We start from the raw sequence: 12,361 nt of genomic DNA, 5'->3' as shown, positions 1-12,361 counted from the left end.
GCACCCTGGGGACAGCTCGGGGCCTCGCTCGGCCGGGGGTCGCTGAGAATCCACGGAGCGAGCTCTCCGTGCCGGTGTTACACACAGCACTGCAGCGTCAGGGCGGTTTCCAGGCGCGGCCGCTGTGTTGTGATGAGTTAATTGCCACGCTAATGACGCAGTCCCGGCTCAGTTCAACGCATGCTCGGGGAAGGCTCTGCTTGACCCGAAAGTGAATTTTAGCTGGATAATAATCTTTGTTCAGCTGAAGAACACGTCGGCCTTGAGTATTTTGCCAAATACATACATCAGCACCTTGGTTTCCTTCATCCTTAAAGCTAGTTAATTCGGGGATGCTCCTGACTAAGGGATGCTCCTGACTAAGGGATGCTCCTAAGGGATGCTCCTGACCAAGGTATGCTCCTGACCAAGGGATGCTCCTGACTAAGGGATGCTCCTGACTAAGGGATGGTCCTAGGGGATGCTCCTGACTAAGGGATGCTCCTGACCAAGGTATGCTCCTAAGGGATGCTCCTGCCTGCTGCTTTTTTATGGATTAAGATTGAAAGTACACAAAGGTCTTCCACCAAAGAATGCCCTGACTTAAAGTGATCTTGGAATATGTGGACATATTCCACATTTTACAACACCCTCAGTGCGTTACAGCTCTGGGTGTGAGGAGGTTGAATCCTTTCCCGGGCAGCTCAAGGAAAGAGGAAAAAAATCAAAGTGTGTTTAGGCGCCACACTTGGAACCAACAGTGATAAATTAAAAAGAACAGCCAGCTCAGGATGGACATCCTGTGCAGGGCTGCTCGCCTTTGGAAATTAAATCCCGTGTATGGCAGAGCAGCATTAAAATAGAATAGCCAAAAAATTTTAAAAAAATTATAAAAGAAAAAAAAAACAGAACAGAAAAGACTTAAAGTCTGGGTAGGCATAAAAGAAGACACACAATTGTCATCATCAGCTTTTATTAGGTTAAGCATTGGTAGAGGAACACTGCACATAAGCGTTGCTGGAAGGAAATAAAGATGTAAATGTTAATTAACACTTGGTTACTCCCACCCTTGTGCAGGTATGTTTTGGTGGGCACAGAGAGACAGGGAATGGGCCAGTGCATTATTGATTGTTTCTCCCTACCACGGCTTGGGGTTATCCACTTGGTTATCCAGTTTTTGGGGGACAAAGGAAATATTCTTCAGGAACGTTTCAGGAGCAGCGCACAGAATTCCCTCCGAGGCAGCACCCGCACTGCATGCAGTCTGAGCCTCACTAGATCCCTACAGTAACTGCTGAGAGCAGAAGAGCATTGAAGATTTACAGTAAAATGTCCTTTTTTTGCCACAGAATTCCAGTCTCTACGTGAGCGGCGCTTCCTCGCTGCAGGGAACGAGCCGGGTGCCGGGTTAGCAGCAGCGGGGATGAGATCTCTTTCCAGCCTAGGAAAGAAATGATATCCTGGTGTTGAAATCGGGATTTCCTGGTTTTGTACCGGTGTTTAGAGATTCCATCGCCGCCCAGAGAGGGAGGAGGGAATTTCTGGGAAATGCTTTGTTTCAAAGAAGTCACCCACAGCAACCCAAAGCTGATACTGTTTACATGTCCCACTTTGCAGGTGAAGTGCTGCTAACAGTGAGAATTCACTGCTGGCTGCAATAGAGCCACCACAGAGAACAGATTCACTTGTAAGTAAAAACACCATCGTAGTAAGTGTGAAAGCAATAAAAAACCCCAGGAATCAAGTTCAGTGTTCTTTTGTGACTCTGCTACTGCTGAGGCAGCTTTTCAGCTTTTTCATAACCTGTACAAATTAAAAGCAGCTTTAAGTCAGAAGCAAGGACTGGTCTGGAAGTCTGACCTGTGCACACCAACCATGCAGACTGTAGAAAAGGAAAGGCACACTTTGGGGGTGGTGTCAGAAGGAAAACTGGATGTTTTTAAACCCCAATATGTTCAAAACATCTTCTGTTCAGCAAAAGAAAATATTCTATCAGAAGACAAAAAGGAAAGATGTTTCTACTTGAATGGCTGTGTTAGGAAAATAGTCATTCAAGGAGACGAAGCAGCCAGCAATGTAAACAAAGGACAGTATAGTTATTGCAGCTCTAACTGGTATTTTGTGCTGAGGAATATAAATCCATACCTCCTATGGCAGACAGGAGTCTTTGTGTTCAGTGTCTGGGTTCAGGGGGGTTCTGTAATTATAGTTTTCATACGTATGATAATAGCTATGTGAAAAAGAAGAAAACAATGAATTGCCTTGTAAAAGAACACTCGGTTTGGTTTCCTTTAAGAAACAGAGGCTTGAAATAAAATGACATAACCCCACCATGAGTTCCAGGTTGTATCATTTGCAAGCCTGAGCTGAAGGTACAAAATTACAAGGCCCGGACACACTGAGGCAAATATTTCAAGTGTATCAAGTGTTACGAAGCTTGGGACTTGGCACCAAGGGACAGGAACAAAGAGCCAGAGCTGCCTTACCCTTCCTTCTGCTTGGAAATTATTTTCCAGACAACACCTGCCCCCAGGAGCAGCAGAACTGCTGCAGCTGCCACTCCTGAGAGAGAAGAACCCGGGTTATTCTCACTGTGAGTGTGAAGCACACGAAATGCACAACAGGTTGTATCTGCCGAGTAAGCAGAGGGAGGCTGTGCCACTGGGGCCACTGAGCTGGGGACAAAAATGTTTGTAAGCTGCTTACCTAAGCCTACTGACCCGGGCTTGGGGGATGCTGGAGGGAAGGGAAAAAAGGAAAATCAGCAAACTGTTCTACCAAAATACAGCGTTTCTCAACTGTCCTCAACGAGCACCAATAAACCTCTTGGAATCACAGGATGGTTTGGGTTGAAGGGACTTAAAGCTCATCCAGTTCCCCCCCCCCGCCATGAGCAGGACATCTCACACTGTCCCAGGCTGCTCCGAGCCCCATCCAGCCTGGCCTTGGGCACTGCCAGGGATCCAGGAGCAGCCACAGCTTCCCCCTGCCAGCGTCTCACTGCTAAGACCCACAGCACCAGGTTTCTGAAAACCACTCCCTTGTATACTTCCTTTTTAAAAAAAATACTGACAGATATTTGCATGTTGGAAATACATTTGCATGCTTCTGTTTGCTCTTTGCTTTGTTTACATTCCACTCACTCAGTTTACAGGCTGGCACGGGAGGGTCCCAGCTGAAATCCTCTTGGCACTGGGTGTGACTGATGCCTTCCAGCACGTAACCATCGTCACATTCAAGGGTGATGTTAGTGCCAGAGCGGTAAGTGCTTCCTTTAATGGCTTTTTTAACGCCTTGGACATCCGGGAATTCGCATCTGATCTCTGAAATTGGAAGCAATAAAAAGAGGACATTTAGAGGGAACACAAAATATGAGAAACACAGCTGTGGGTTATTTAGGACATTGCTCTTGAATTCCTTCTGAGGGTTGCCAGGAATTAATTCTCATTCCGCGTTCTGCAGAACTGGGGAAGTGCCTCAGCCCCACGTGGAATTGCAGACATCAAAGGAAGCCCAGGCTCACCTTTGCACTGCGGGAAGGGCTGGCTCCAGGATCCCGACCCCGTGCAGTTGATGAAAGCGTTCCCAACCAGTGAGTAACCGGGGTCACAGCTGTAGGATACAGCGGCTCCGGGGGGAAAGGTGGCAGAGCTGTTGCCTTTCAGCCTCCCGTTGGTGATGTTTGGAGGCTGTAGACACTTCACAGCTGGAAAGTCAGGGAGAGACAACCAACAGGGTGCTGAAGGGTGGCCAGGGAGTGGCTGAGGCACTGACCCTCTGCAGCCTCGGCTGCTCCCTTTGAATTTCTTCCCCTGCACTCAACAGCACGGACCCCTGTAACTCCAGCAGGCTTCTGAAAGGCTAAAAACTCGAGTTTGTTCTCATCACACATTCTGTACTCAGATTTAGACCTTCTACAGACCTTCCCCTAAGGCAAGACTTGTTAAACGTCCTTTGTTCTTTGCTCTCTGCAGCCAAAACACACCTTGACAGACAGGAGGGGGATGGCTCCAGGCTCCAGATTCTGTGCAATAAATGGATGCTGTCCCCAGGAGGGAGAAGCCAGGCTCACAGATGTAGTTTACAGATGTTCCCACAGTAAAAACTGCTTTTGCTGGGCCACGGAAAGACCCATGGGTGATGTCTGCAGGCTTGGAGCAGTGCAGCACTGAAAACAGAGACGTGCAGATCAAAGCAGAGCTCAGAGAGACAAGAGGGAAAACTTCTGAGCAGCTGGGGAAGGATGAACACTCCCTCCCACAGCACTGACCCCAACAGCCCTGCCCAACCCTCTGCAAAGTTCCCTCAAAAAAGCAGGACAGATTGGAAGGAGGAGTTAGTGATTAGTAAATCAAATCTTGCCTCTTCAGGTACGAGACCTACCTGGCTTTGTTGTGGTGTCAGGGTGGTGATAACGTTCTGACATTCCATCTAAATGCAGCAGTAAGAGTTTAAAAACATGGTTGAGCAAATAAAATGCACACATTTACCTTCATTTCCCATCATCCTGGTGTTACATTTCCAGGAAAAAATTCACAGCTCTCTGATAGTCAGTGTCCTGCAGCTACCAAATTAAGAATTAAGAGAATGTGGATTATGGATTGCAAAGAGCAGTGTAAGAAAGTGCAAATCATGCCAGTACTTACAGCATTACCCAAGCCCTGGCTCATCTCCTGGGTGTGAAAAGAGGCATAAATAAAGGGAAAAATTTCTGGGTTCTCCTTAAAGCAGTTGGAGCAAACAGGAAAAATAAAACCAGCTTTGGCTTCGGTGAGTGGGCAGGAGAATCCAGGAGGAATGTGCAATCCCAGCAAGCCCAAGAGCTGATTCTTACCCTGCTCACAGACAGGTACAGGTGGGTGCCACCTCCTGTCCCCTCGGCACTGGGACGTGGGGTGGCCTCGCAGGGTGAAGCCTCTGCGGCACTTGAAGGTGACAGAGTCCCTGTAGGTGTAGCGGGGCTTGGGGACAGCCACCCTCCCGTTCTGGATCTGTGGGGCAGGGCACACCACCCCTGGAAGAGAAACTCCTATTTAGGGGTACAAAGCCGTGGGGGTGCTGCAATGAACACATCCTGGAGTCCATTCTCAGGGTGCTCAGGGCAGTTTCACTGGTAGCACTTAGAGACTCAGATAAGAATAATTCCAAGAACTGAGGGGTTTTAGTTCTTTTAGGTACCTTAAGGGTATATATATAAACATAGATGGTATGAATATATTCTAATAAATACATGAAATTGGGTAGAAATCTGTCAGCACTGTCACTCTCATGAATTCCTTACTATCCCAACCTCAAAAAGCAATTCCATCTGAAAAAAAGACTAACTGCAATGATCAACCCCTCCAAAACATCCTTGTGCTTCAGATAACAGTACAGAGTTTGGAAAATTCCACTTCAGTGGTACTCAAAATATCACTCTTCTACAAAACACATTTTTAAACTTGATTTCTCCTTTATTGTTGTGAAACAAAAGGGACAAGTCCCTGCAGGCATCTCACAACTCTTCAGTCTGCATTGCTGTGACAGATCAAAGCTTACATCTAGAAGGTTTTTAGGAGAAACCAAATATACAAGCATTAAAAAAAAAAAAAAACTATCCCAGAGGAATATTATCCTTTAATAGTCTTATTCATTTAATTCTATTTATTTAAAGGAAACGCTTTTTAATTTTAAGGACTTAATATGGCAATTCTGGCCCCAATATAGTGGTGACCTACTTACTCTGACAGATGGGAGGGAGACCAGTCCAGGCAACATCTCGTCCCAAACTCTCACATCTCCTGTGGGACTGTCCAACCAGTCTGTACCTGGAGGTGCAGAGAGAGAAATATCCAAGCTCATACCAAGTCCCTCAGCTTGCATTTTCCCCTCCCCAGAGGTTTCCTTCTGCAGCCTCCTGGTTCCAGCTGATCACCGAGGTCTCTCTGCTGGTTGGACATGTGGGAATGAAGGACACCGAGTTCCTTCTTCCCAGATCCAAGAGGAGCAGCACTGACCCCAAAAACTCTGGGTTAGATAGGTCAGGTGATAAATCAGGACCAACTGATTTCCAAAGGGCTGGAGCCTCCTTGCAGCACGGCCTTGCTCCCACTCTCAGCTCCTGCTCGAGGCCATCTGAGAAGGAAAACTGAAACTGGTTGGCAAAGTAATCTGCTGAGCACAGGAGGGAAAAACGAGACAATTCTGCCTTTTCTGGAGCAGCCAACTACGGTGGAATGGGACCCAAAATTCCAGTTCAGGTCGGCTGTGGGAGAACAGCTGTGCAGAAGAGTGGGCTCTGATCCTTCACCCAACACCAAACTCGGACACGGAGGCAGCGAAGGCAGCGTGGGACTCACCCTTCATCACACGTGTGGCTCACGGTTGACCCGAAAAGGAGATCTGTCAGAACAACAACTCTGCCATTCCTGGGGGGTTCTGGCTGTCTACATTGCTTCCCTGGGAAAGAACAAGGCTGAGTTTAAACTCCTCTCTTGAGGTTGTGTAACACACCATGAGAAGGTACCTTAAGGCTCTGTCCAAGTTCTGCCACCAGTAAAGATGTGATTTCAAAAAGGCCCAAAGCGGCCCAGACCATGTGACTAGTAAAGCCATGTACGAATCTTTCCTTCAAAAACCCACAAAAGAGACAATTTCCAATAACCAACACCAAATGGATGGAGCTATTCACTTTTACAGAACTCTAGGGCTTCAGACCACGTGTGGTTTTGGAGGCAAGTCAGAGTTTGGGGCACTCCGGGGCGTCTCAAGTGTCCCGGCCGGCAGCTGTAGCGCACGGTGTCCCCGACAGCAAATTCCAGCTGATTTTTGTATTCCCTGGTTAGCTCAGCAAAGGTGAGGTTTGGAGGTGCACCACAGCCACCTATCAGGGGAGAAAACATAGGGAGAAATGGAGATGTCAACTACAAAAATTGTTTTAAAATGTATTTTGGTATGTACGGCTTAAAATCGTTGCGCAAAACGGGTAAAAAAGGGGGAGGGTAAAGGATTCCGAATTTTGGGAAGGGTAGGGATGAGTCCTACAGGTAGAACTCCCAGGCTATCCATAAGTCCAAGCTTAGAACCCCAGTGTACCTGCACACTGAGGCAGAGGGAGGCTCCAGTTGCCAGAGTCGGTGCAGTAGATGGATGCCTCTCCCCGGAGGCTGTAGCCAGGGTCACAGCTGTAGTTCACAACCATCCCAGTGGGAAAAACCTCCAAGTCCTGGCTGTCGTGGTTTCCTTTGTCAATATTTGGAGGTGAAGGGCATTGCAGCACTAAAGAGAGAGGACAAAGCAAAACTGAGAAAAGGGCAGGGCCGTGACCCTGGGACAGGCTGGGGAAGCTGGGGTTGTTCAGCCTGAAGAGAAGGATCCAGGGAGAACTTAGAGCCTCTTCCTGTGCCTAAAGGGGCTCCAAGAGAGCTGGAGAGGGATTTGGGACAAGGGATGGAGTAACAGGAATGGCCTCCCGCTGCCAGAGGCCAGGGTTGGATGGGATATTGGGAAGGAATTCCTCCCTTTCAGGGTGGGCAGGCCCTGGCACAGGGTGCCCAGCAGCTGTGGCTGCCTCATCCCTGGAAATGTCCAAGGCCAGGCTGGACAGGGCTTGGAGCAAGCTGGGACAGTGGAAGGTGCTCATGGCAGGGGCTGAAACAAGCTCATTTTAAGCTTCTTTAACTCAGTGGCACAGGAGAAGAATCACTGTTTTCAGGAGTCTGCCCAAACCCTCCAAAGGAGGGAGTGGTGAAGGGGAAATTACAAAGCTTCGGAACATAACAATTTAAACCAATCAGAAGCAGCTGCAAAACTTACTTTTGCAAAACTCCTGGGCTTCAGACCATGTCAGATTTTCAAGACATGTGATAGTTGGTGATATCTGTGGCTGTTCCACATATCCAGGCCGACAAGTATAGTTCACAGTCACCCCAACAGGAAACTCAGTCTGATTTTCATATTGCTCACTTAGCTCAGCAAATAGCAACGGTGTTGGTGTGCCACAACCAGCTGCCAAGAAACGAAATGGGCATGAGGAAAATGTCCTTGGCTGTGAAATGCAGCTAAAGAGAAACAGGTGCACTGATAGGCGCTGCTAAACCCCAAGTTATTAATGCATCTTCTATGTAGTCTGACATTTGTCTGCATCAAATGACACCCAGCATGCAAGGACACAGGCACCTAGTTTATGTGGCCTTAAAAAACAGGATAAAACAATGCCCAGAAAATTGTTTGGTCAGAATGCTGCCTTCACACGACTCTGGGCTGTGGAGTACAGAAATCTTCAATTTCAGTATTTAGAACACCCAAGCCTGTCTCCTTTTGGGAAACTTGAGCAATGCCACCAGCTTATTCCCAGTGCCACCAAAGTGAGCACAGCTCCTGCTGTGGTTCTCCCTGTGCCATGCAACCCTGCAGGTTGGCAGGTCTGCCTGATCCAGGGTGAGCCTGGCATGGGATGGAGGCTGAGCCTGGTTTGGGATGGATGCTGAGCCTGGCATGGGATGGAGGCTGGGCCTGGCACGGGATGGAGGCTGGGCCTGGCACGGGATGGAGACTGAGCCTGGCACGGGGTGGATGCTGAGCCTGGCACGGGATGGATGCTGGGCCTGGCACGGGATGGATGCTGGGCCTGGCATGGGATGGATGCTGAGCCTGGCATGGGATGGAGGCTGAGCCTGGCACGGGGTGGATGCTGAGCCTGGCACGGGATGGAGGCTGGGCCTGGCACGGGGTGGATGCTGAGCCTGGCACGGGGTGGATGCTGAGCCTGGCACGGGATGGATGCTAGCCTGGCACGGGATGGATGCTAGCCTGGCATGGGGTGGATGCTGGGCCTGGCACGGGGTGGATGCTGGGCCTGGCACAGGATGGATGCTAGCCTGGCATGGGATGGAGGCTGAGCCTGGCACGGGATGGATGCTGAGGCAGCCCCACCTGCACAGCGTGGGTAGGGAAGGCTCCAGTTGCCCCAGGCCGTGCACAGCACGGAGGGGTCCCCGAGCAGGGAGAAGCCGGGCTGGCAGCTGTAGCTCACGGAGGTGCCACTGGTGAAGTTGGTCCCCGGCTCGGCGCTGAGCGTGGCGTGGGCGATGACGGGGGGCGGAGGGCACAGCCGCACTGCCAGGGAGGAGCAGAGGGCAGAGGTTTAGGGGTTCCACCCAGAGGAGGAGCACTGGTACCACAGCAACCCCGTCACGCGGGCTCACCTGGCTGGCAGGTGGGCACGGCAGGCACCCAGCGGCTGTCGGGCTGGCACGTGGCCCCACGGCTGCCCCTCAGCACGAAGCCTGGGTGGCACCGGAAGGTGACGTTGTCCCCAGGGTGGTACACAGCCCTCCGGCCCTCAGCCACCACCCCGTCCTTGATGCTGGGGCTGCTGCAGGTGATCACTGGGAGGGAAAAGCACAGAGTTCGGGCTGGGGCACGGCTGCCAGAGCTGAGGGTCCTCCTCTGGTTTTGGGAGGCCGTGTGAGTGCAGTGCTCTCCCTTTGCACCGAGGGTAGCAGCATGGCAGCTCACCTTCACAGCGGGGGTAAGGGATGCTCCAGACTCCCGATGGCAAACAGGAAACCGTGGTTTTCCCGGTGAGGACGTAGCCCGGGTCACAGTGGTACTTCACTGCCGTGCCGGGGATGAACTCTGTCACCCCCTTGCTGTCGTGCTGGCCATTTCTGATGATCGGAGGGGAAGGACACGGCGGCACTGCAAGGAGAGGAAAACATCCCAGCTAGCCAAGAGCTGGTACCACGAACCCCCCTGTAGGGTGAGGCAGCCTTTTAACTTTGTTCTTTCCCATAAATTTCTGCTCAACAGCAACAAGGGCTGCTGCTGAATGGTATTTCCATCCTACCCTCTCTTACCTTCCAGCCTTCATCTTTTCTGAGCTTATTGACATAAAAATGATAGCTTCCCACTATTCAGGCAACTACAGTGCTTAGTTTCCATCTGTGACCCTAACAGCTTGCTCTGGTCTTTCTGAGGTTGTGAATGATATCAGGCACCACCCTGGATTTGTGGATTCATTTAAAGAGCCCTACATTTAACAAGGGTCTGAATCACAGAAACATTTAGGTTTGAAATGCCCACTACCCCATGTCCCCAAGTGCCACATCCACGTGTCTTTTAAATCCCTCCAGGGATGGTGCCAGATGATGCCCACACGTCCCCAGGCCTGTTCAGGGGTTTGGGTGGGGATTAGGAGGATGGCAGGACATTTATGTGCGTGTTTTTCCTTTCCAGCCCTTGAGAGCAGCCCCTTTACCTCCACCCAGAGGTTCAGAAATCAGCTGCCCCTCATTTGCACTTACACTTCTCACAGGTGGGGACAGGAGGGTGCCACTTGCCCCCAAACTGGCACTGGGACTCTTGAGAGCCCTTCAAGGCGTAACCAAGGTTGCACTCGAAGACGACGATGTCCTCCAGGCTGTAGGTGGTCTCTGACCCAGTCACGTTTCCATTCTTGATCTCTGGCCTGGTGCAGCCAATTGCTGGAAGGGAAGAGCACGAGGATGTGAAGAGCTGGGGATGTGAAACCCCTCCTGGCTGTGGAGGGGCACTGGGCAGGAGCAGCGCTGGGCCTTGCCATCACTGCCACGGGCATTTCAACATTACTGACTCTTGCTCTTGCACTAAATGTCATTATTCAGCTGTTCCTGAGCGTTCGTACTCAGTGAGAACAGAAAGGGAACCCCACGGGGGCACGTGGGGCTCCTCCTGCCCTTGGCACCTCTGCCCTCTGCCTCTCCCTGGGGATTTGGTTGCAGTGATTAAACGAAGAGCCGAGGAGGAGGAAGGAGGCAGAGGAGGGCAGGGAACGCACCTCGGCAGCGGGGCTGGGGCCGGCTCCAGGTTCCCCTGGCGGTGCAGCGGATGGAGGCGTTGCCCAGCAGGGAGTAGCCCTCGGCGCAGGTGTAGAGCACCACCGAGCCCGGGCGGTGCCCGGCCCCGGGGCTGGCACTGTGCTGCCCGTTGGCAATGCTCGGCGGGGCAGGGCACCTCACCTCTGCCGGGAACAAGGAAAGGCAGGTGAGAAATAGGGCAGGGCAAGATAAACAGCAAAAACCCAACCTCCTGAAAGCAAAACAGGGAGATAACACAAGTGCAATCAGTCGGGATATGTAACTTTCCCAGGAATTTTCTTTAGCTCTTTGCTCCATCAGAGACCAACGCCCTGGTTTTTAGAGCTTCTTCAGAAGTAATACGTCAAATTAAGTTGTAATGAAAACTGAAGCAGTAATAGTACTCCCCCATCAGCATCAAAGAGAAAAAGCTGTTATGCTGAAGTGCTAGCAAATAAGCCTTTCATGCCTAGAAAAGTGATTAAAAAATTGTAAATTCTCTGACTTGTTTTGAACACTGACATTAACTGCTGCGAATGAATCAAATCAGCCGTGTGAGCTGTGTCCCCATGGGTGCAGACCCCGCCACAGGTTGTCCCTTGTGCCAAGGACAGCCAGAGCTGGCTGTGGGCACGCCCCGAGCCTACCTTGGCACCGTGGCACTGCCCCGCTCCACGTGCCATGCTCCCCGTCCGCAGAGGTGCAGGACAGGGAGGCGTCTCCAGCTAGGGCCAGCCCCGAGGCGCACGTGTAGGTGACCACGTCCCCGAGGGAGAAGGTGTCCCTGGAGCCCCCGCTGTGTGTCCCGTGGGGGATGGCCGGAGGGGCAGCGCAGGTGACACCTGTGGGCAGGACAAGGGGAGGGTCAGCACTGCCCGGGGCTGCAGGGCACACACGCTGCCCAGGAAGGGCACGGATGGAGGGGAAGCTGATGGTGCTGCGTCACCTCGGCAGTGACACAATGACCCGATTCTCCAGGAACAAACTTTGCATGGATGAAATCATACATAGGAAGGAATCTGTCCCCTCCTGTGAGTCACTTCCTTGCTGCCCGTGTCTGGAGGCACTGGGACAATTCTTACCTCCCTTTCCATAACCATTGGTGGCACAGAGAGAGAGACTGGCCCATGAGAAATACTTACCCACTAAAAGGCAGCTTAAAATATTAATGTTTCTTCCCAGTTTGCACCAGAATAAATAAAAGACCTTTGAAACCATTCTCAGAAGCATATCCAAAACAAAATGAAAAGAAAAAGGAAATATTTTACACATTCAGTGACTTGAGAAATCTTTTGCAATAAAACCCTTGGCTTGAAAGAAGTTCCACTTTATCTTGTAAACCACCTCCAAGGGGCTGTAGTGGTGGCCTACTTACGCTGGCAGACAGGAGGATCCCCACTCCATGAGACATGTGTGCCAGAGACCTCACAAATTCTCTGGGAGCCTCCCACCAGCTTGTACCTGGACCACACAGAAGGATTAATTATTTTAACAGTGAGATTTTGTCAACTTGAGATTTCTTCACAACCCTTGTACGTGGCAGCCAAGAGTTCTGACTTGGGAAC

At 50.9% G+C, this 12,361-nt stretch overlaps 1 protein-coding gene across 1 annotated transcript in view; it reads right to left on the bottom strand.

Annotated features, from left to right (window-relative positions):
* CR1 (complement C3b/C4b receptor 1 (Knops blood group)) overlaps positions 1 to 12,361 on the bottom strand; it is a 40,724-nt gene that overhangs the window by 10,646 nt on the left and 17,717 nt on the right. The window contains 20 exon segments of the mRNA XM_038162310.1: positions 2,139 to 2,209; positions 2,466 to 2,541; positions 2,686 to 2,715; positions 3,123 to 3,302; positions 3,503 to 3,685; positions 3,965 to 4,147; positions 4,363 to 4,410; positions 4,814 to 4,993; positions 5,701 to 5,786; positions 6,318 to 6,417; positions 6,650 to 6,841; positions 7,054 to 7,236; positions 7,774 to 7,965; positions 8,893 to 9,075; positions 9,165 to 9,347; positions 9,478 to 9,660; positions 10,266 to 10,445; positions 10,778 to 10,960; positions 11,444 to 11,638; positions 12,172 to 12,257. Coding sequence (XP_038018238.1) covers positions 2,139 to 2,209; positions 2,466 to 2,541; positions 2,686 to 2,715; positions 3,123 to 3,302; positions 3,503 to 3,685; positions 3,965 to 4,147; positions 4,363 to 4,410; positions 4,814 to 4,993; positions 5,701 to 5,786; positions 6,318 to 6,417; positions 6,650 to 6,841; positions 7,054 to 7,236; positions 7,774 to 7,965; positions 8,893 to 9,075; positions 9,165 to 9,347; positions 9,478 to 9,660; positions 10,266 to 10,445; positions 10,778 to 10,960; positions 11,444 to 11,638; positions 12,172 to 12,257 — 2,897 coding nt within the window.

The sequence above is a fragment of the Motacilla alba genome, chromosome 26 (assembly GCF_015832195.1).
Source record: "Motacilla alba alba isolate MOTALB_02 chromosome 26, Motacilla_alba_V1.0_pri, whole genome shotgun sequence".
Lineage (NCBI taxonomy): Eukaryota > Metazoa > Chordata > Aves > Passeriformes > Motacillidae > Motacilla > Motacilla alba.
The sequence above is the reverse complement of the archived record's forward strand: the minus strand, read 5'-3'. Positions and strand labels throughout refer to the sequence as shown.